General features: G+C 41.0%; 4 protein-coding genes across 5 annotated transcripts; 1 reads left to right on the forward strand and 3 right to left on the reverse strand.

The window, feature by feature from the left end:
• Positions 1 to 16: 16 nt before the first annotated feature.
• sf3a1 (splicing factor 3a, subunit 1) lies at positions 17 to 5,525 on the reverse strand. Its single transcript, XM_038703101.1, has 16 exons — positions 5,409 to 5,525; positions 5,205 to 5,284; positions 4,520 to 4,629; positions 4,009 to 4,213; positions 3,666 to 3,923; positions 3,504 to 3,578; positions 3,262 to 3,412; positions 2,970 to 3,166; positions 2,625 to 2,742; positions 2,232 to 2,539; positions 1,895 to 2,143; positions 1,604 to 1,811; positions 1,282 to 1,436; positions 726 to 827; positions 559 to 630; positions 17 to 467 (listed from the first exon to the last, which is right to left on the reverse strand). Exons 2-16 carry the CDS (start codon positions 5,250 to 5,252, stop codon positions 366 to 368), a joined length of 2,358 nt encoding a protein of 785 aa, XP_038559029.1. The 5' UTR covers positions 5,253 to 5,284; positions 5,409 to 5,525; the 3' UTR covers positions 17 to 365.
• A 67-nt stretch (positions 5,526 to 5,592) lies between these two features.
• Positions 5,593 to 9,157, forward strand: ccdc157 (coiled-coil domain containing 157). Its single transcript, XM_038703102.1, has 10 exons — positions 5,593 to 5,859; positions 5,956 to 6,097; positions 6,185 to 6,881; positions 6,961 to 7,038; positions 7,190 to 7,359; positions 7,494 to 7,670; positions 7,765 to 7,933; positions 8,201 to 8,340; positions 8,420 to 8,514; positions 8,636 to 9,157. Exons 1-10 carry the CDS (start codon positions 5,612 to 5,614, stop codon positions 8,883 to 8,885), a joined length of 2,166 nt encoding a protein of 721 aa, XP_038559030.1. The 5' UTR covers positions 5,593 to 5,611; the 3' UTR covers positions 8,886 to 9,157.
• A 1,528-nt stretch (positions 9,158 to 10,685) lies between these two features.
• On the reverse strand, positions 10,686 to 17,187 carry slc7a4 (solute carrier family 7 member 4). Of its 2 annotated transcripts, none has more exons than XM_038703103.1 (5): positions 17,044 to 17,187; positions 14,672 to 15,735; positions 13,816 to 14,522; positions 13,537 to 13,645; positions 10,686 to 12,633 (listed from the first exon to the last, which is right to left on the reverse strand). In XM_038703103.1, exons 2-5 carry the CDS (start codon positions 15,651 to 15,653, stop codon positions 12,416 to 12,418), a joined length of 2,016 nt encoding a protein of 671 aa, XP_038559031.1. In that variant the 5' UTR covers positions 15,654 to 15,735; positions 17,044 to 17,187; the 3' UTR covers positions 10,686 to 12,415. The 2 variants fall into 2 exon arrangements, with proteins under 2 accessions (XP_038559031.1, XP_038559032.1); XM_038703104.1 differs by lacking the exon at positions 17,044 to 17,187 and adding an exon at positions 16,293 to 16,409.
• A 2,107-nt stretch (positions 17,188 to 19,294) lies between these two features.
• dgcr6 (DiGeorge syndrome critical region gene 6) lies at positions 19,295 to 21,749 on the reverse strand. The gene is made up of 5 exons (XM_038703108.1): positions 21,370 to 21,749; positions 21,093 to 21,253; positions 20,771 to 20,871; positions 20,542 to 20,682; positions 19,295 to 20,380 (listed from the first exon to the last, which is right to left on the reverse strand). Exons 1-5 carry the CDS (start codon positions 21,471 to 21,473, stop codon positions 20,303 to 20,305), a joined length of 585 nt encoding a protein of 194 aa, XP_038559036.1. The 5' UTR covers positions 21,474 to 21,749; the 3' UTR covers positions 19,295 to 20,302.
• Between the last annotated feature and the right edge of the window lie 25 nt (positions 21,750 to 21,774).

The following is a 21,774-nucleotide window of genomic DNA, read 5'->3' on the forward strand; positions in this document are numbered from 1 at the left end:
AAGCAACACAAGCAGATTTCATTTTCTTTCATTCCTTTATTTAAACTGATGAACATTATGGGGCTCTACATGTTCTTAAAAGTTACCAAATACTGTATATCAACATGAAAAATCAAGAGTTGACCGAGCAGCGCTTAGTCTTAGTCTGCTAGCCAGTATACAGTATAATTCATTTAGCTTTCAGAGTTAGCATTAACTTTTTCTTACCGTTTAAGAAAAAAAAAAAAACATGCTATTCACACAAAACTGTATGAAAAACACAATATAATTCTGAAAATTGTCATTAAACTAAAACGACATGACAGGAGGGAGTGGTGGGAAAAAAAACATCCACAAGTAAAATCTTTTCCTTCTTTCTGCATGGCTCACTTCTTTCTTCCACCTCTCTCCTTCAGTGCCAAGTGAATGACTGAACCATTGCTCATGTTGTAATATGCCAGGGAGTTGGAATCCTTAATGAAAATGCCCTAAAAGGAACAAAGAATACCCGGAGTTATTCAATCAGTCACATTGAAAGGTTAAAGGAAGGTTAAAAGAGTTTTAAAAAGAAATGTTTACCTCATACTGTAACTTCTGTTTCCCTGCTGGCATGCCGGTAGCTTCATGGATTTTGACTTTAATAACAGACACCTATGGAGACATTGCAATTTGCACATTTATAAAAATAAATGCACTGGGCATATACTCAATAAAAAGAGGGGAGCAATAAGATAACATTTGCATACCTGATCTGTGAGTGGGACAGTGAAATTCAACACTTGGCCATTCAACTTCCATTCGGTCTTGTCCTGCATGTTGGGAACCTGTACTTTAACTGCCACAGGACCCTGCAGAAGAAAAAGGAAATCATGGCTCATGTTAAGACGGGGGGTGATGGCGCCCGGGTTTTAAATCCCCACTGTGACCCATCCACCAATGTGTCCCTGAGCAAGACACTTAACCCCTAGTTAAGGCGTGCGACCTCTGACCTATATAGCAATTGTAAGTCGCTTTAGATAAAAGCGTCAGCTAAATGTAATGTAATGTAAGACAGAGCAATTTAAGGAAGGACAGTAGGATGAACTTAGGTGAACGTCATATTACTGAAGAGGTTTGGCTCATCAATGAAAAAGAGAAATTGACAATACTTAACCCTACTTTACTCTGTTGCCTTCTCTTTGTCTGTATATGTAAAAACTATGCAAATCCAGTATTTTGAATAAAGTCTAGTGCATCCAGATAGTAGACACTTCCATTGACAACTAGAAATAAACTCAATGAGATTTCACTGCTCTAACAAACCTTATTTCTACGAAGGAACTCCTCCTCTGGAATAAGGTTGTCCTCTGTCTTCATCTTCTTGTTGACTGGCTCGTCCTCATGAGGTGGGGGTGGGTGGGATGGTGGTGCAGGAGCAGAGCTCGGGGGTTGTGGTACTGGAGGAGCAGGGACAAATGCTGGAAGAAAGAAGAAGCTATTTGTATATTTAAAATTATCAAATAAGGAGGCCTATGTGACAGAGGTTCAGTTACCAAATTAGCACAACACAGCAAGTATTCATTTCCTCAACAATGCATATTTATTTTAAATGTCAGTAACAGGTGTTTGATAACCTTTATCTTACCAGTTGGAACAACCATGGGAGGTGGTCTGGGGGCCATAATGTGAGGTGCTGATGGCGGCATGGGGACCACATTGATGCGTGGAGCAGGAATCATGGGAGGCATTGATGTTAAAACTTGTCCTGGCGCAAGGCGCACCACAGGAGCCACAGGCGGTCTTGGAATTACAGGTACAGCAGACAGGAGAGTGGTGCGCACCGGAGGTCCCACCTGTTTACAAATAACACATTAGTGGATTATTAGTTCAAATATATGTTATTCTATTAACAATTCATTGTTTTTAAATAACTCACAGAGGAGGGTAGGCGAGGCATGGACGTGACTGGAGGACTGGGTTTAGGCAACATGGATGCAGATGAGGGCAAGGGAGGCTGGTGATGAATTTCATTGGGCTTGCTTGGGCCAATTTTCTCCTTAGTATCGTCCTCTCCCACAAGTCCTTTGGCCTTGTGAATGGCTTCAATCTGCTCTTGTAGGGTGATGTTGGCCTGTGCTGCCTGCTGGGTACGAGCCATGCTTCCTGAGTGGCCATCCCAAGTCACCTGTTAACGTGAAACGTTTTAAAGATTAAAACTATAGTTTCTCAGTTTCATTCAACTCAGGAATTCTTTTAACCAGAACTGTACTCACCTTCTCCTCTGGCTTCTGGATTTCCTCCTCACCAATCTTCTTACCGATGGCTGTCTCTTCCACACCAAAGATATCGGTACGCCTCTCAGCCAGTTGTTTCAAGCTGCTCTCGATATCCAAACCAGGAGCATAAACCTCATCTTCGGTCTGCCTCTCTCTGATGCTGCGGTCCCTTTGCTCCAGCCAGCGTGGATCCAGCAGACCAATACGCATGTGCTCTTGCATCTTGCTGGCTGGGATCTTCTCACCAGTAATGGGTGAGATAAGATACTCATCTGGAGCTGCAATTGAGGGCTGAGGCTTGGAAGCTGCAATGAAAAGATAACATGAGATTAACACACACTCTACATAGTAATAGCTTGTTATTTCATCATATAAGAAAGCATGTGTTACCTTTGGGGTCGTAGTCTTTGCGAATAATAACCTGGTCTGGAGTAGGTGGCAGTGGAGGTGGCATAGGGTTGTCTGGTGGCAGTGGCGCCTTCATGCCGTCATCCTCTTCATCAGATCCCTGAGGAAAGCAAGAGGGGAAGAATGATATGTGGTTAAGAGCACTTATTGTTATTTTATTTATTTGCAAGCAGAGGGTCAGCAAACATAGGTTATACGTTTAGTTAGATGAAAAAAGAAAGTAAGACATCAAAAAGGGGACAACCAACCAATAAATAAGCCAACAACTGCTCACTGATGGACAGTTTACGATAAGGAACTGTGATTAATAGCTTCATCAGTTCTTACCTCATCCATGTCCTGCACTTGTGTGTCTTGATCAGGTTGTGAGGGCTGGCCTTCTTTTCGAGTCTCCCGTTCATCGTCTTCGTCCTCACTCTCAACCTCCATTTCCACCTCCTCGCTCTCTCCATACTTCTCATAGCGCTCCTGGATGAGGATGCGAGCGCCGAGCTCCTCTGGTGTGGTAGGTGGGGGGAAGTGGCCTGTGAAAACAGAGATGGAAATAAATATGAATTATTCTAACCACATTTAGGGGGCTTACACATTTAAAGATTTTTAATTATTGTGGTTGTATTACCTTGTTCATTGGGCTGGAAATCCACCGTCTCAACCACTACAAAGTCATGCCAGTCGATTTGGGCATATGCTACACGTTCTTTCTCTCTTTCTTCCTCCTCCTTCTTTCTCTCACGCTCCTGGAACTTTGCCCACTCAACGCGGTACCTCACCTGATAGTTGTGATGTACGACAGCTGATTAACATGGGCAACATGCTATTAAATGCTTACTCTGAGGAACAGTCACAGTTTAAGGGGATTACCTGGTCCATAACCTCTCTTGCATTCTCAGCCTCTCTCTTCAGTTTGGTCAGTAGGCCTTTTGGAGGGATCAGAATCTACAAGTTGAGAAACAAGATGCAATTTACCATCACCACCCAAACAAAGAATATCAATAATGTCAGAGATGCAGTTTGTCAGATCACCTTAGTGTACTGCTCAACCAGCTTGGTGAAGTAGTTGAAAAGGCTGTGCTGTGGCCGCAGAAAGTCAAACTGGTAGTTCCTCTGTTCTTTCTGCATGAGCTGCGTGAGAAACTGGCGGCCATTGCGAGCAACAAACTGGGCAGTGAGCTTGACAACATCCAGATCAAATGCTGAGATTGATGGAGGATCAGCAATGAACTCAAACTCAGGAGGTGGTTCTTTGGGGACCACTGTCTCTTGAATCACCTGTGACTGCACCTATTGACAAACAGAAATACAGTTGTCACTAATTGTAAGCAATGAATAAAAAACTAAAGTAAGAGACTGAAATGCAATGTCTTACTTTTTGAGGAAGCTGTTGGGCCTGCAGCATGGCCTGCTGCATAACCTTAGGCACTGCTGCAGATGGTTCCTGCGCTTTGCCCTCCTTAAATTCATTGACCTTGTGACGGTAGTAGGCATGGTAGGGGTCATTAGGGTTGAGGAAATTAAACTTTGGATTGTTGATCTCATTCTGACGGATTCTTGCTTCAAACTCAGGCCCATTCCTGGGGAGTGACGAGAAATTAGTTAAATCATGGACATAAAATCCAGTTAAGATTGCAGCTGTATAAAAGACTAGACAATTATGATAAGATGGTCCTTTATTGAGCGCTCGTAGGGGAAATTCAAATTGGCACAGTAGCACAGGGGAATGTAGTGCAAAGAGTAAAAAAAACCCAACAATTCAAATAGAAGTAGATTTAAATATATAAAATATACACACTATATCCAAAGTAGAATATGGTATCCCTGTGTGTGTATCTGTACATGTGCAAAAAAGAGTTGTGCTTGACATATGTGGAATAACCAACCTGGCAACAAAGCTGGCTGTCTTGTCCACTATGTTTCGGACCTCAGGAGGTGGATAGATGATACCAACGATGGGTTTAGTAGCTGGGGTTTCTTCAGCTGCTGCATCGTTCTGTGGACAAAATTAACATTTGTTAGGCTGTAGTGTGCAAGATTTAAAATATAAAAAACTCTAAAAGTAAATAAGTATCTACTGTATCCAAATCCTTAGCATGGCCATGCTATGAAACTATTCAAATTACATATTTTACCACCAACACTTCACAAGCTTCAACGTTACCAAACATGTCAATTCACCCAAAACGCAAAATACCCCCTTTAACGTTACCCCTTGTAGTATCATGCCAAGCTATCTGATGGTAATGCTTCAGACACCAATAGAAGAAATATAACTCAAAATATCATTAATTTTAGCAGGAATATTTCTTTCTAGAAAAAAAAAAATACAAGTCTCAGCAGCTAACAGCTATCTCAAAAAATCTAATTGTAATTTTGGTCAACGCTTCTTGGGTGAACTGACGTTAACTTACCCTCAAAGCTAACAAGATTTAACGTTACGCCTAATTAACATTAATAGAGACATTTCGCAATAAGATGAAGTGTAAGTTCATTGTCCATTAGTTTGCACACAGAAGCTGTATGTTAGCTACAATGCTAACATTAGCTGACTTGAAGCGGTTTCGTTACCTTGTTGTTGGGCTCCGGTTGAACAATTTGAACAGGCCCAGGCGGCATGGCTTTATCTATTGTGGAAAACTGGAAGTTACCTGCGAACACCCAACCAACAAGAAGAGTATATGTATTTTAACACACTTATTATACCACATATTGTGTCAGGAACACAATCTTAGGCAGTTAAAAGCCTAAATTTGCTTGTACTTGAACACTTACTGCGTCGCGCTTTCGTTGACCCAAGGGAAGCAAACCCATGAATGGAGACGTATTGCTTCCGGAAACACGCCGCAAAGCATTACGGGACTTGCAGTACTGTTTCTGGAGGTTGTCAAGGAGACGCTTAGTCAACAAGCTACACCTACTCGCTCTCAGCGCAGTGTCAGGCACAACAAATATAAGCTAACGTTAGCTTGTCAGACATGAGTCAGTTCTTGGGCCGTCAGGACTGTATCGAGAGCCTCCGAAAAGACCTCGTCGACCTTCAAGGGGCGATTCTGGACGTATTTTCTAGAACCGGGCCGGGTCGCTTTACCTCCTGGAAGTTCCCTGATAAACTCTCCTGTAACCTGGACATGGTAGCTCTACTGGAGCAATATGACTTTGTGGATGGGGAGGATGCATTCAACCAGCACTCCCACATTGTGTTACTGGAGCTGGTGATCGACAGGTAATATACGCAGTCTAACATTATATCACACTAATACGTTTATTTCTCTTAAAAACTAAAACAGGACTTTTTTTTTCTTTCCTCACGCTAAACAAGACTACTGCTCCTTCTACAAAGCTTCAATGCTTATGTTGAGCAAATTAGGTGCAGCCACAGGAGCGAACAGAAAGGATGCCTGTCAGTTGGTCTTGTAGTCAGAAACTATTGGAGTAATTTAGTTCAATTCGCCAACCTGAAGGTAGGCACATTGCTTTATTTAAGTAAAGATACTTGACAACAAACTGACAGCTTTCATTAAGCTTTATGCTTTTCTTTATTCTTTTAGGAGACCTTCCATGACGTTAAGAAACAGACAAAAGCAAAGACATGTGATGAGACAGAGACAGTGGCATCTGTCTCCCCCTATATGAGCTCAAAGTGTGACTCTTGCAGACACTGCTTATCTGCCCAGTCTTCAAAAAGCTCGTTCAAGCATTTGCCACAGAATCATATACCCTCCAGTCCTACCCACAACACCCCATGTCACCTTAAAGTCGACAGCCACAATGTAAGCTGCCAGACATTTGAATCATCCCTTGTTCCCTGCGACGCATGTCATGAAGTGCAATCCATTTTGAGAGTAACAGGAGATGCTTTGATAGAGCTGTTTCAGAGTGAGGGCCTGCCCTCATCTCTGCAGCCACTCTTAGTAGCTGTGAAGGACACGCTGGAGCTGGGACATATGACAGCAGGCGATGTCTCCCAGTGGGCCAATGAGCAGCTCCGAGACATGCGCCGGATGGCAAAGCATCTTCAAGATGTGCGGGGTACTGTGCAGCCTCTTAAAGATAGACTAGTGGCAGCAGAAACAGAGAGGGAGAGATTCAGGTCTCAGTTGGCAAAAGCGCAGAAAGAGTTCAAGCAAGAGATGGAAAAACACCAAGCAAACATAGTCCAGCTAGAGTTTTCCCTGCGGAAAGCACAGAGATCCATGAAAGAAACAGAGCAAAGGCTGCAAGAGGAGCAACAACAGCTGAAGAGAGGTGCAGAAAATTCACAAAGAAGTATGATGGGAGCTCATTGAGGTCACATTTACTACTATGTTTAATATTTTTGTAACAGAAACTCTGTGCTTGGAGGAGAGTAATTCCAGACTGAAAGAGAAAGTGGCAGTACAACAAGATACGTTACAAACACTTGGTAAGATTTAGTTTATTATGCCACCCCTCTTATAATATTCATATTTTATTGTATTATCGTATTGTATTATTGTATGAAATACATTTGTCTTAGTTACACAGATAAAATAACCCCATATGCTGTATGATGGATCATTTTATTTTTGTGGTAGAATGTGAAAAGAATTTGCTGCAGGAGAAAGTGAGGGCCTTGCATGTAGAGGAAGAGGCCTGTTGTAAACTACAGCAAAAGATCCAGCAGTTGGAGAGTCAAGTCTCTGAAACTCAGCTCCGTCTTGACAAAGAGAATGCCAAGTATCACAGCGCTTGTCGCCAGCAGGAGGTCAGTGTCATGACAAACACCAGATTATTTGCTGTTTTCAGCTGGAGACCTTGACCGTCTCTCCCTTAAATCAGTCACATAACTGGTTTCAAATAGATTTATACAGGTGTTTTTTGTTGTTGTTGTGCATCCAGTCAATGCAGGCAAAGCAGAAATCTTTGCTAAAGAGAGTTGATGCTCTTGACGAAGAGTGCGAGGAGCTGCAGAGGCAGTTGGGAGAGAGGGAGGAGAGACAGATCGACCTACACAAACAGCTGCAAGAGATGTCAGAGGAGAAGGAACAAGTGCAGGCTCAGCTCACCCAACAGCAGGTATACTGGAGTTCTTTAGTACCACATACCCAGCATTTTTATAACAAAGACTTTTAAACCTAGTAGCTCATGCTGTGGTGCTTCTCTCCAACAGGACCTGTGTTTAGAGCTCCAGAAGGAGAAGCAGACACTAGAAACACACGTAGGCGAGCTAAAGAACAGTGTGGCTGAGCTGCAGGAATATGTGCAAGCTCTAAGGGAGAGGGAGAGGCTGCTGGTGGCTTTCCCGGAGCTCAGCCCTCTGGTTCAAGCCCAACCACAGAGTAGGTATTTATTTAATATTTGAATGTCATACATGAATCACCCACTGACTGGCATTACCTGGATGTATTCAGAAAAAAAAACATTCAGTGCTACACTCCCATAGAGTATCAGCTAGCTTCTTTGCAATACACACAGAACCACATGCATTACTAGGTAAAAGAAAAGTGTGGCCCCGTATCCAGCCATTTATTTCCCAACCACCTCTTTTTCTGTGTACTGTAGTCATGTTGTAAGTGTTTATATGTTGTTCATTGTATATTTTCAAGCTACGGGAAACGTGCTTTTGGATATGGAGCAACAATTCCGGGCAAATAACGTTCGTATAGAAGTTCTGGAGAAGGAAAACACCACCCTGCACACCAGCCTCATGAAACTGAGGGACAGAGTACAAAATAATGCAACCAGGGTAGGGTGAATGGAACATTCTTTTGGATGTTATTGGGATTATTGAAAATTATATTAAAATGATGCATTTTTATCAAAAGGAAGCCTCACCTCAGGAGACATGGAGCTTCTCTGTGCCCAGCACAACAGTAGAAAACCCACAAAATGACCTGACACAATTGCAGAAGAGTCCTTTGTAAGTTAGATTTGCTAAAAGTGTTATTTTTGAAGATAGGTAGTATTAAGCTCACATTTTATAAGTGATTAATCGCCAGGTTGTGTTTCCAGTTTTGCCTTATTTCTCTTTTGTACCACAGGCAGAGCAGCAGTGCAACATGGCTGGGATACAGTAACAGAGGGAAGGAAGTAAGATCAGGGGAAAGTGGTCTGGAGTCAACTGGGTCAGAGGATCGTGTGTCCACTGCCACTGCTTCCCCCTCGTCCCAGCAACTTCACCTTAAAACCCTCCACCTCAACACAGGCTCCACTGCTGCTAAAAGCCACACAAAAACACGCAGTGGTTCTCTCCTCTCTCATTCCAGAGGCTTGATTCAGAGGAAAAAATGAAACCCTGAATGCGTAAATTCATTTAAATAGTCTTGCAGCGGGAGAGAGAAAGAACACAGCGTTGTATGAGGAATCTTTGGCAACAACTACGTGGCTCATGAAAGTCACATTCCCTACATCAATATGCCATGATGTCTAATTGTACATTAGACCACACTAACACAAATGTTTTTATTTTTCATTTTTCATTGTTATTATGTACACAGTTACGGCTACATCTCTTATTACGTTAAGTTGAATATATCTAATAAACGTTCTGTGGATTAATAGAATAGTTTAACAGTTCTGCATCAATGGACAGTTTGTACAACCTTGAATGTCACACAAACAATGACGGAGACAGATATGGCGATAGCTTCCAAATGATATTTGACAAAGGGTGGGGAGTGGGAGTTTCTATGGAAACACAAGTGCTCACAGGATTCATGCTCTGCTGAATCATCCCTACAGGCCTTTGTATCAAAGTCCCTCCATGATAGCCTGTCAGTAAATCCTCGAGATGAAGACTGCACATACTGTAGAGCATTGTGAGTTAACGCCTCGTTTTTTTATTTGCACCACACGTCACAAGGCTTGTTGTGCAGCGGTAATTTGAGATGCCATGAGCTCAGTTGTGTAATCTGAGTCTAAAAAGGAGCCCAAGGGAATTGACTTGTGTCAGAGCTGAGTAAAACAAACTGTATTATTTGTTCTTGTATCTGACTTTACATTAACCTGACAGATAGTGAAAATCCTATAATAATCTAATATTAGCAAACACCTACTTAACATTACCAGTAGACTTTGTGTCAACACTCTCTGATCTCTCACTAATATTAGCTCAATGAACACCTGATCTCTCATTTCATCCACATAAATGAAAGCTCATGACCTGAGAGTTAATCCCTAAAGTGGGTTAACTATACAGTTGTGTCATCAAGCATGTAATTGCAGTTAGTCTTAAACTTGTTCACCCAGTCCACAGGTGCAAGTGAATATTATAGGATAGAGGGTATGCTGTACAGATTGTAAAGACCCTTGAGGCAAATGTATGATCTGTGATATTGGGCTATATAGCTACAATTGACTTGACTACAAAAAATAATAATTAGCTAAATTTTTGATTACGATAAAATAAACAATGTAAGTACAGAACATTTTAAATCATTAAAATGACTAAATAATATTGGTTTCTTATTTTGCAACAAGTCATGTATAAATCATGGTATAAATGCCTAGATGGCATCAGACAGGTGTATGAGACAAAATATGTAGCAGTTTACCAGATGATATGAGATACTTTGAATCTTTTACTTTCAAAAAACAGGTGTAAACATTTTTTTATTAAAGGAAAGAGAAAGAAATGTGTGAATGTACTTAATAATACAATGTAGTAAAAATGTAAAAATTTTTTACGAGTAATAATTCAATCTGCACATTGGTGTAATGTAGCAGGGATACAGCAGTCTTGTTGTTATCATGAGGCCACAGCCACTCTGAATTAATTAAACTTTTAGTGTTTTTAGCCTTTTGTCATTGTTGAAATTTTATGCTATTAATTGTTTATTTTATTTCATTATGTTTTTTTGTATTTGTTTTCATCTTTTTGTGAATATTTAGATAGGTGTATTATATGTGGGATGTTTAGGTTGGTATGTTGTAGTTCTTATTCTACCCTCTGAACAGGACACCAAGCACCTATTTTTAGGATTAGACTTCATAACTTTTTTCATAAATAATGTATTAGTGTAAACCTTGTAGGATATGATTCCCTGAGGTGATACTGCAGTCAGATTATTCCAAAATTTCTATTTTTGTAAATGCTGCTTCAAAACATTTATTTATCATTTATACATAGTCTTTTGCATTTTATACAGACATACACTATAACAGAAAGATTGGAGAACTTAATGTGCAAGTACAGAGTATGACGCTTTTCAGAAGTAAGAAAATAATTGGATAAATTATAACTTGTGCTTCTTAGCACAAAAAAGACAGAGAAAGAGGTGAGAAAACAATCAACTTTAAAAAAGCACCACAGTATCAATATGTGTCACTGGTCCCAACATCTAAAGCTTAACTGACACAAATTTACCAGACGATTAGTTTTCAGTGTGCAAAGTTCTACAAAATTCTCTTGAACTGACTCCTTTTTAGATGAAAATACCAAAATGCCTCCAAGTGTACATTCTCCTCCAAGTTTGTGTTTTGGTTCAATAATTAGAAAGCATGAAGTCCCGTGTAAGAGTTTTTTTTTTATATAATTTTAAAACAGACAAAATAGATTAAACAACTAAATCATTAAGACTGATTACTTTAACTTTGGAAGTCAGTCTACAATGATTACAACATGTTTAAGGCCATAGGTTTCTTATGTAACACATGCAAACACAAACTGAAATAAATAAAAACATAGAATTCGTCGGGATCTTTTTAAGGACATTTATGTAAAAAAACTACTGACACCGTTGTTCATAATTGCAGGTTGTGGGAATGTTATCTGTATAATATGAGTGTTCTCACATGTGTGCCTTTATCTAATCTAGGTCAAGCTGCGGACTGGAGACAGGGACTGCCGCAAATCTGCTGGGATTACGGAGGCCCCAGAGAGAAGAGGCACATGCTAGGTTTAACATAATAACCATTGACTGCCTGCCTGCCAATATCCTACCCTGTGTGCGAAGATTCCCATTCAAAAGGTTTGTGCCTCCTTATATAACCAATAATGTAATTATCTCAGGTTATCTCAGAAAAATTAGTCACATGACAATAAAATAAAATCTCGAAAATCTATGTGCTTGGATTTCTAATCTCATGCCAACGGGGAAAAGGGGGGAGAGATACTGCTGTTTAAATAGCGTGTGAAAAGGCTGCACAAGTGTAAGATCAGTGACACAAAAAAGAACAGGGTCATGGGATGAGATTTAGGAGATTAAGAGAAGTGTGTGAAGTGTTGTTCAGCCACTTAAAAGGTGGACACAAATTACTGATGGAAACAAAATAACATGCAACAAATGAATGCCTACTGTGCTCAAAATTATATCTTCCAAAAAGGGGGTAGGTTGTCTTCCACTTTGTTAACATCAAAATGACAGTTTTGGTGAATGTTGATTATCCTGCTCCAGGTCTGTGATAACATTTTAAAACAATCATCCAATGAGTTTACCTAACTAAAAGTAGTTTGTCACAAAGTAAGCACCAAATATAACCTATAAACACATGGAGTTTGACAAACTGACAAGGATGCAAGAAAAGAGCTGGAAAGTTGGATATAATACAACTTTGACGCTAGGAATTTACAGGACAGTAATAAAGCTCTCTACTGTACATTCGAGTATTACAAGATATACAAATATGCTTCACAATGAGACAGAGAGCGTGCATCTCATCCCGTGGTGTGCTTACATTTGCAGAGCAACGAGTACAGACTGTGGCAGGCCGGTCACGCTAAAGGGAGAGAGTTACAGACAGTACACAAGTAATAGTACAGCACATGAGTGGGAGACAGCAGAGAATACCAGGCAGTGGTAACGACAATATTTGGTCACACATCATCTCTTTCCTGCGTACTCCTCAGCTGTCGAGGAAGTGGAGGGGTTGATGTGGTGCGCAGAGGAGTCCACTTGTCCATCAGGCTGGACAGACTGCACTGTCTCGACCAGGCTGCCGCTGGGTAGCACCACATAGCGGGCGGCCATGTCTTTGGGCTGGAGCTCCCGCATGCCCTCCTTACTGTGCCAGATCCCATAGCCAAAATACACTAAGAGACCTGGGAAAAGGACAGCAGGAAACACTTGTAACTTTAAAGACTCAACATTAACATCAGGGCTCGCTGCACACATGTGAGTAGTAAGAAAAGTGTCTCCACATTTTATTCTCTATGAGTAAAATCAATGTTTTTGCATTAAAAAAACCTATAAACAGACTGTCACAATAGCGTTGATGTTACAGCTTTTAATTTTACAACTGAACAATATGTCAGATGCTTTAGATTTACTATAGTCAATGGAATCCACTATCTATTTGTAATTATTTTTTCTATGTAATATTGATTATTTGGCTTTAACTCCACCTGAACTCTGAGTCGAATGAAGAAATACCATGCTTCCCCCCCCCTTCAATGCCCATTATGGAAAATAAGTGGCCTTTTCTTTCTCTAGGGAACCGAAAAGTGCCTTGGGCCCTGCCAAGTGTAATATTCCATGCGTGTGCATCTTGTTAACTTGCTGCAGTCTGACAGTAGTGTTTAAATGGTTTACTGGTCCTGAGGAGCCTTAAGCTAATGCAGCTAATCATGTTTCCCCATTGATGCCCCCCTTACTGACAGGGCATTAGGATTTTTGACCACCATCTACATCCTCAGGGGGTTACTTACAAAAGGTTACTTACAGAAAATGTTTGTTTAAACTTATGATGTACATCAGTTTCACTAGCAACAGCCGGCAGATGTTTTGTGATAAAAATCAGTCATGTGTGCGCTGTGGATTAGTCCGCCTTTAATAAATCCAAATGGCCTAAACAACATGCAAAGCTGTGTTTGTGTAGAGAGGACGTGGTATACTCTACACTTACAGTAAATCAATTTTGTCACCTTAAGTTAAGCAAAATGTGCATTCATTTTTGCAGGAAACAATGCAATATGTTTTCTGCCTGACCTCTGGTGCTTTCTTACCTATAGCGATCCATACAGTGAATCGAATCCAGGTTAGAGGGCTGAGCTTCATCATGAGAAATACATTAATGAGGATACTGGCACCTGGAGTCAGTGGAACCAAAGGTACCTATACAACAATAATACTTCAGTCATACCCCAATTATAGATAATGCAGTTTTCATTACAGTAACATTTGGCTTCAAATAATTGTATCCAGGACCAAACTACAAGTGAAAGACAGCAGTATTCCATCATCATATTACACAGTAATAGTGTAAAAAGAAGTAGGGACCTCACCTGGAATGTTTTACTGACGGTTTGTGGCTCGTGAATCCATATTAGCGCCAGGCTGAGAACATAAGCTAAGATGAAAATCACCAGTAGCACTGTGACGCTCCAGACCGGCAGCTGTAGCTGTTTGCTTCCAAATTCTAGCACAACACAGAGGGAGACTGAGCTCACTATCAGAGTTAGCACGCTGAAGGCCACCACCTCGCCTGGCTCACAGTCCCCCAACAGCCTGCCCAAGTATGGTTCCCAGTAGGCCCTCAGCTGCCCCACCCCACGCCGCTCTCTTGTCTTCTGCCTCTCCACCAACTGGAGTTTGTCAGAGAAGGACTCATATTGCTTCAGCTCCCCGCTGTCCTCAGTTATGGTCTGAGACTCGGAGGGGGCAGGGGAAGGCTCCGCATTAGGGTTGGGAGATGTGGAAGTGCTTCCCTTGCAGCTGGTTTTATCAGGCTGGAAGCGCAGCACAATAACACTCGCTGCCACAAAGGTGTACGCCAGGAGGGTGCCGATGGACAAGAACTGAACCAAGGCCTCCAGGTCAAAGATGAGAGCCATGGTGGCCATGAGGATCCCAAACACCAGTATAGCAATGACAGGGACTTTGGTGACGGGATTGACCCGTGCGAAAATGGAGAAAAACAACCCATCTTCCGCCATGGCGTACACAATCCGAGGGAGGGAGAAGAGATTACAGAGCAGCACAGTGTTCATAGCTAGAAATGAGAACAGAGTGATTAACAGAACATATGTCAAAATATAGCAGAGAGCAACCAATACTGCTAAACACAATGCATAACTATATCTACGTTATTATACTTCTAACAGCCATTTAAATACTTTTCAGTTAAACGTTGACACTCACCACAGATGGAACCTACTGCCACGACAATTCCAGCCCAACTGTAACCACGGCGGAAGAAAGCATCTGCCAGAGCCGAGTTGGGGTCCAGTGTGTGCCAGGGTACCATTAGTGTGAGCACTGTGGAGACCAGGACGTAAGCGGTTGCTGCTAGTCCAAGGGAGATTGCAGTGGCAATGGGAACAGCTTTCTGCGGGTTCTTTGCCTCCTCACTTGAGGACGCAATTACATCAAAGCCCACAAATGCGTAGAAGCACGTGGCCGAGCCTGCCAGTATTCCAGACAGCCCAAAAGGTGCAAAACCTCCCTCTTTCTGGCTCCAATTGACTGGTTCAGCCAGTATAAAGCCAAAGACCAGGATGAAAACGATGACACCCATACTAATAGTGGAGAAGATATGGTTGAGGTAAGAAGACACTTGAACTCCAAAGGAAATGAAGAACGAGGCAACTACTAGAATCCCTGCTGCAAGGAGGTCAGGGTAATGGGCAAGGAAGGGCACGTCCCACTTCATAATGTGTGTCTCTGTGAAGTTCTGGATGGCGTGGTTAAAAATGGAGTCCAGATAGCCACTCCAGGCACGTGCCACAGCAGCGCCACCAATCATGTTTTCCAGAATCACATTCCAGCCTATGAGAAAGGCCCAGATCTCCCCCACAGAGACATAGGTAAACATGTAGGCGGATCCTGTTTTTGGAATGCGTGCTCCAAACTCTGCGTAACAAAAGGCGGCCAGTAAAGACGCAAAACCTGCAAAAAGGAAGGATATGATGACGGCAGGCCCAACCATTTCTTTAGCTACTGTTCCTGTCAGGACATAAAGCCCAGAGCCCACCATGCCACCAACTCCCAACAGAGTCAGGTCCAGGGTGGAGAGGCAGCGTTTCAGCGACGTGGCCATCATGTCATCCTCCAGTATCTTGAGCCTGTTCAGTTTCTGACAAAGGCGCACCGCTGGGGTGCAGCCTCTGGGACAAGTTGCCATAGCTAAAGAGTTAGATCAGCCAGCTGGGCAGGATGTTGTTGAAACAGTCACACTGGATCCATTACCTGTCTATGAAGCTGACCTGTAAGACCAAAAGTAAACATCAGAACAGGAGAAGTGGCTTCAAGTGTGTGAGGTCTGACTCATTTAACCTGCACACTGTGTATTTCACATTCAGGTCACATCAAGAAACACAGAATGATGGTTGAAGTTAACTTTATGTTCATACAGTATTTAAGATGTCTAGCTGGACATGCTGTCTGCAGTGTGGGGTATGGTGATTGGCTCAAAACAAATTTATAGATATAAATATACACATAGGTCTATGTGAAAACCAATCTATACCAAGTCAATTTGGATAAAAACATCTCTTCCAAGCTCAACCTCATTTAAAGGAAATTATCTCTTCATCTTTGCAGTCTGTGTAATGAAAACAATGGCGACATGAAATGTCCAGTCTTAACATTTTACACTATTTTAATTCCTTTAATAGTATGTAGAAATAAATATGCATTTTGTAAAGCGTTGGTGACAATCATAATGAAAATAATGTTGGTTAATTGCGATCTCCTGTAGTCTTTCATACAGTAGACCCAGATGTTACATTTCTGATAATTACAGCAGTAAACTGTCACTTACGCTGTAGGTCATATCAAAGAAATAAAATCTATAATCCCAAATTAATCCCAAGAGTCGGCAAGCAGTTTTAAGGTGTAGTCTATCTGGCTGTTTCTCACTTAAAGTTTAACTGGGTTTTGAGAGGCCTTAATGTGTAGCACCGGACACTCATCACTCAGTACAAGGCCAGCCCACGTCATCTTAAAGGCACACGGTGCGCTGATGTGTAAAATAAAAGATTTACACACAGTAATGATAAAAGATGTGGATGATGCATGTTTGATTTGTTTGACTGCCGACAAAATATTAAGGCGTTTCATTTGTGAGAAGCCGTATTCATCCTCCGGGCGGTGCAGCATCCGATTCCTGCCCTCGACAAGCATATGGCGAGAACAGGATGCCTCTGATATAATTACGTAACGCTTTATTCCCCACTAGAAATAAAACTACAGTCATAAACTACACGACTCGCTTACACTATTCATCTTCAGTATATAGCCGTGAACGCATACCGTACTGTGGAGAGGATAGACAATGCGGGGAATAGGCTATACGCATCGTTTTAATGCCAAATAAATAATTTACAACAAAATGGAAACTGACGCAAAAAGAGAACCGTTTGTGGATTAGACTTCCCCTCTCCTGGATGTCACTGGATATTATGCAGAGCGACATCGCACTCTTAATTCGTGAGGCAGGTGTGCTTATTTATTCCCTTTCCACAAAAATAGAAACGGCTATTATAACCTAATAAATTTAAGCATCGTTTTACCGTTGTTGTTCAGTGTCACTCATCTGTGCCGCAGGTCCGGTTCTGTTAGAAGTTGCCGGGATGCATCGTCTGGCGATGGAGCAGAAGGTGCGCCGAGGAATAAAAGCAACATGCACTGCCTGGACTGCGCCTTAAAGGCACAGTCACCTTTATACTGCTGCTGGAAGGGCTTCCCCACTGCGCCCCACCCAAATTATAGCAGAATAGGAGATAATCCTGAGCCATTGGTCCCAGATGGGGTCCCGGATTCGGTCGCTGAATATAAATGTGAACATGTTTGGGAACCTCGCGTAGTTGGCTAACTACAAGTGAAGTAAGCAGCTTAAGTAAAAACTGTCAGCGGTGAAAAAAGTACCCAGATCATTTACTTACGTATAGCCCACAACAAATACTGTTTCTTCAATTCTAAAATGTAAAACTAAAAGTCCATTAATATATGCACAATGTACTTAAAATGGTCAAAATGGTCCCCTTGAGTGTTAAATTATGGACCAAAGATAATATATATATTTTTTAATTTTATGCACTCAAGTAGATCATGTAGGTTACACACAAGTTTGTACTCTTTGCAACAAGATAAAGCATATTTTTCTGGACTTCAAGGGCTCTTCTGTGAGCTTTGCTGCCATGCAGTTTACAACTTTATCATAAGTCCCGGCATAGCTTTATACAACCTGAGTAAGTCTAATCAGCATCAATAACTGAAAACATATGTAATAAGTTCATCATATGTTTTGTATGGAAAATCTAACTTGTAACTTCAGCAGTTAAATATTTTTATTAGGGATCAATACATCTAACATAGATAAACTGAAAACAGCAATCCAATGTGTGTACCACATCCAATGTGTGTTTTTAGCAGTTGCTAATTCCTAAACACCTGTCCCTAGAAGGGCTTTTAAAGAAATAAAACATTAAAACAGTGATGAAAGAAAAAAGAAAATACAATACATTACAGTATAACACAAGATAAAAGGAGGTAAAATTAGTAAATCAAAATGCAATGAAAAACATGTAATGCTAACTACAGTAGACTAGAACTAACTTGGCCTCTCTTTTAAAAGTGGTGAAGTTTGCAGCAGTTTTCAAGTGTTTAGCAAGTTCCAAGGCTTTGCTCCTTTCACTGAAAAGGCCATCTGAGCAAAAGAAGTTTTGCAAAATGAAACTTTAGAATTGCCACTTGAAGCTGCTCTTGTGGATCTGCTGCTACTCTGTAGTCTCTTGTACTTACAGAGAGGCTGAGGAGCAAGTCCATTTAAACATTTATATACAAGCTTTACATAATTAATAATTACAACACACTGTTCCCGACCCTTTAAATATGAGTCAAACCAAGATAATGACCTTTTTGACAAGTTTAACATTTTATGTATTTACTTAAATACAAGTATCTCAAAATTGTACTAATACAGCACCTGTGTAAATGTACTAAGTTACTTTCCACCAGTGAAAACAGTATTTCAACAGTTCGAGTGACAAATGGATAGAAGTTTAAAGTTTAAACAAACAGTAGCCTACAAATAAAGCACAAAACAGGATCAGGAGGCCACCTGGAAAGGTGTGTCTTCAGTGTTTAGTCCATAACCAAAGGTAAGCACGCATGATTCCCTTTAGTTTTTCTACCAAGAGACAGCCGTTAATAAATCCCTGTCAGGAAATCTAAGAAGCCAACTGGAGATATGGGGGCACAGTGAGTAAATCATACTGTCAGGTGCCTGGCCATGGAGCCTTTATGTGATCATAAAAATCTTGGTCAGTAGTGAGTGAAATGAAGATTGATTGGATATGAGACCTGCAGTTGGACCTGCGGAGGCTTAGCAGTAACATTATGAACCACTTATGGTGTATGTTTGACACAAAGGCATATATAATAAGGGATAAAATGAGTAAGAGGCCTGGGTTGTGCAGCGTACCTCAACAGGAAAAACTGTATCACCAATTTGATGTCAAATGTATAGTTTGATTAAAGAAAACTCCTAAATGGCTAAGCTTATTCCTTACAAATGAAAAAAATAATCCAAAACAGATTTTGATCAGCTGCCTGTTTGCGCAGCTATCTTGACTGAGCAATCAATCGAGTGACCCATTAACAGGTGCACGTTTTAATTGGCTCTACGTGGAGTGATGAGAAGTGGCAGTCTCCCAGTGAAGTTATTTGGAATCCGGCGCTGCACAAATGACTGAACTGAAAAAGATTTACATTAACATTAACACAAATTAATTCTGTTAAATAATTTACAAAACACAAAGACATTTTGAGAAACTTTTGTTTTATGGAAACAAATTAATTAATGGACATGCTAATATTTACTGCTACTGTCCATACTGTTTATACTGTACATCATATCATTAATTCAACTGTTCATTGTCGCTCATATGTTTATTTATGCTGGACACTGGTGTAAACACTAACCAACATTGACATTTAAAAAATTTCTATGTAAATATAAAGAGGTTAGCGCAACACTTACTTTGCACCCTTAGTACCAACATAACTAAAAAAAAAACTAAACAGATAAAAAAAACCAACACAATAGATACACAATAGAAGCAAAAATAAGAAAAAAGTGCAAGAAATGTATCACAATACTGTCCAAATAATTAAAGAACAGACACATTTCACACCTTCTTTCTATTTCACACATTTTAAATCAACATCCTGAGGCCTAGCTGGACCATTTCTGAAGTGTCCAGAGGCTAATTTAAACAGACAGTGGGTTTTCACAAAACCTTTACGAACAACTTTCACACTGCACAAGTCATGTGTGCTGTCAGTACACTATTGCTGCTCAGAGTTGGATCTCTGTGTACACACACAGTAATAAAATATTCCTTTTCCCCTATATGGTGCTTACTTCTCCAAAGGTATCAGGAGTCCCTTATGGAGATACCATCTCACTGCAGAAGGTCATGACATTAATCCTAGTTACTTTCACTTTCACTCATCCATAAGCGACATATTGATCCTCTACTATTTAATTTCTCTATTTATGTATATAATATGTTTGTAAAGTACCTGCTAGTTCTCTTCCAGGACTGGAAACATCTTACTTGAACACTTGAGATCCAGCCTTCTACTGCAGGGTTTGATGGTGAATATTGTCCTCATAACAACATGTGATAAAGATTTCCTGAACATGTTTAAAGAGAACAATGACACATGTTGACTGAAACATGTTTACTCTCACAATTACTGGAATGTGAGCATATGCCGCCTGTGGCCATTGCATTATTTTGTCCATCTCTTTAGGTGTCTTTCTCAAAGGATTCCAGATTGGGACTCCTTCTGTTGAAGCTTGAGGATCAATTCAAGTAGGTTCATCTGCATTGTGAGCTCCTGAAATATCAATAGAAGAGCAATTTGTTAAGACATACAGCGCCATCTGCAGGACATTTGTCTCCACTACAAACTGCATGTTGTCAATGCTACCCAACTATTTGTGGCGTTAGTAGGCTGTACATTTCAACTACAATGAGCAGACAAGTGTAGTCGTTTACCTGAGGATTAGTGGTGATATAAAACCCCGGGACGCCAGCCTTCTCCAGGGTATTCTGCTGGTCAATCACTTTTTGATCCATTTCTGCTACAATCTTCTTATCCATCATTCTTTGTTCCTCTCGCACACGAATTTCCAGAGCCTGATAACCAATTAGAAAATCAAAAAAGCATATGGAAACAACCATAACCCTTTTGGTAATGAGAGACCCTGATACTTCACTGCCTTACCTCTAGTTCAGCTTGCTGGTTTGATTTGAGAAGGGCAAGGTTGTGAGACTTGCATGTCTGCAGCGCGTCTTTGTGCTTCCGTACAAGATCTTGTTTAAGTGCTACACACAAAATGAATGACCGGTCAAGCATCACACTGACATTTGCAATTACAACCTCACACCTAGAAGCAGGTTTGGTAGCTCATAAAGTTCTTGATTTAAGAGGAATTCTGGTTTAACTCAGCAATTATCCAGGAATGTTAACAGGCATGGGCTTGCTCATAGAAGCAGACTCCAGAAGTTGTCCCCCCCCCATGTTTTCAGTTCAGCAGAGCTCTAACCTTGGTGTTCACCGTGCAGCTTTTGTCTCTGGTTGTACAGATTTTTCTCTGTTAGATGCTGAATATCCAGGAGCCCCTGCACAATCTCGTAGACTGTCCCATCTATGAGCGCCAGAGCCAGGTCACCCAGCGTGTTGTAGGACAGGCGCTGCTGGAAGGAGCTAACCATGGAGAAAAACGAAACAAACAATAACCATCAAGTTGCAGTTACAAGTTACCCATACAGCTAATACCGAGACATTCCCAAAAGTCCTCCCTGAAGGTAAGGCAATATTACCTTGGTAAATCTTTGACTAATGTTTGCAGTTCAGATAACAAGTAGTAATGTCTTTCTTGGTGTTTTGTAGAATCAGCACCAACGACTCCGGGATAACCATCCATCTCCTTCAGTGGAAATATGACCACAGCAACAGGACGTTGGTCAACACGTCCAGCTAGCTAGAAGTACCAGAATGGGCTAATTTAACTATTTTATAGTTAAAGGTTTTCAGAAAGATAATTAGGTTACCTATTGGAGACTAGCCTGCCATCTAATAGTTGTTCGTAAGTTAACAAAACGCGGTTACTTAACTAATCTGACAGGAAGAAAGTGATTGTTTTTAGCTGTGGGTTAGTTCCGTTGTTTATTAGTTTCCATTCACACAGCAGAGAGGACCCCAAGTTGCCGACTGTCAAGATGCCT

Source organism: Micropterus salmoides, unplaced genomic scaffold, assembly GCF_014851395.1.
Source record: "Micropterus salmoides isolate LMB-PRFRI ecotype aquatic unplaced genomic scaffold, ASM1485139v1 Ms_hic_scaffold_7, whole genome shotgun sequence".
In the NCBI taxonomy this organism is placed as follows: Eukaryota; Metazoa; Chordata; class Actinopteri; order Centrarchiformes; family Centrarchidae; genus Micropterus; species Micropterus salmoides.

Coding starts and splice junctions, on each gene's coding strand:
- sf3a1 (XM_038703101.1), bottom strand. CDS start 5,252: ATGCCGCCTGGGCCTGTTCAAATTGTTCAACCGGAGCCCAACAACAAG. Junction 3,167..3,261: donor TTTCCAGCCCAATGAACAAG/GTAATACAACCA, acceptor CTGTTTTCACAG/GCCACTTCCCCCCACCTACC. Junction 2,144..2,231: donor TCCAGAAGCCAGAGGAGAAG/GTGAGTACAGTT, acceptor TCACGTTAACAG/GTGACTTGGGATGGCCACTC.
- slc7a4 (XM_038703103.1), bottom strand. CDS start 15,653: ATGGCAACTTGTCCCAGAGGCTGCACCCCAGCGGTGCGCCTTTGTCAG. Junction 13,646..13,815: donor CCGTCAGTAAAACATTCCAG/GTGAGGTCCCTA, acceptor ATTGTTGTATAG/GTACCTTTGGTTCCACTGAC. Junction 12,634..13,536: donor CACTGTATGGATCGCTATAG/GTAAGAAAGCAC, acceptor TCCTTTTCCCAG/GTCTCTTAGTGTATTTTGGC.
- ccdc157 (XM_038703102.1), top strand. CDS start 5,612: ATGAGTCAGTTCTTGGGCCGTCAGGACTGTATCGAGAGCCTCCGAAAA. Junction 6,098..6,184: donor TTCAATTCGCCAACCTGAAG/GTAGGCACATTG, acceptor TTATTCTTTTAG/GAGACCTTCCATGACGTTAA. Junction 7,671..7,764: donor CTCAGCTCACCCAACAGCAG/GTATACTGGAGT, acceptor TCTCTCCAACAG/GACCTGTGTTTAGAGCTCCA.
- dgcr6 (XM_038703108.1), bottom strand. CDS start 21,473: ATGGATGGTTATCCCGGAGTCGTTGGTGCTGATTCTACAAAACACCAA. Junction 21,254..21,369: donor TTAGTCAAAGATTTACCAAG/GTAATATTGCCT, acceptor CTCCATGGTTAG/CTCCTTCCAGCAGCGCCTGT. Junction 20,381..20,541: donor ATATCACCACTAATCCTCAG/GTAAACGACTAC, acceptor TTGATATTTCAG/GAGCTCACAATGCAGATGAA.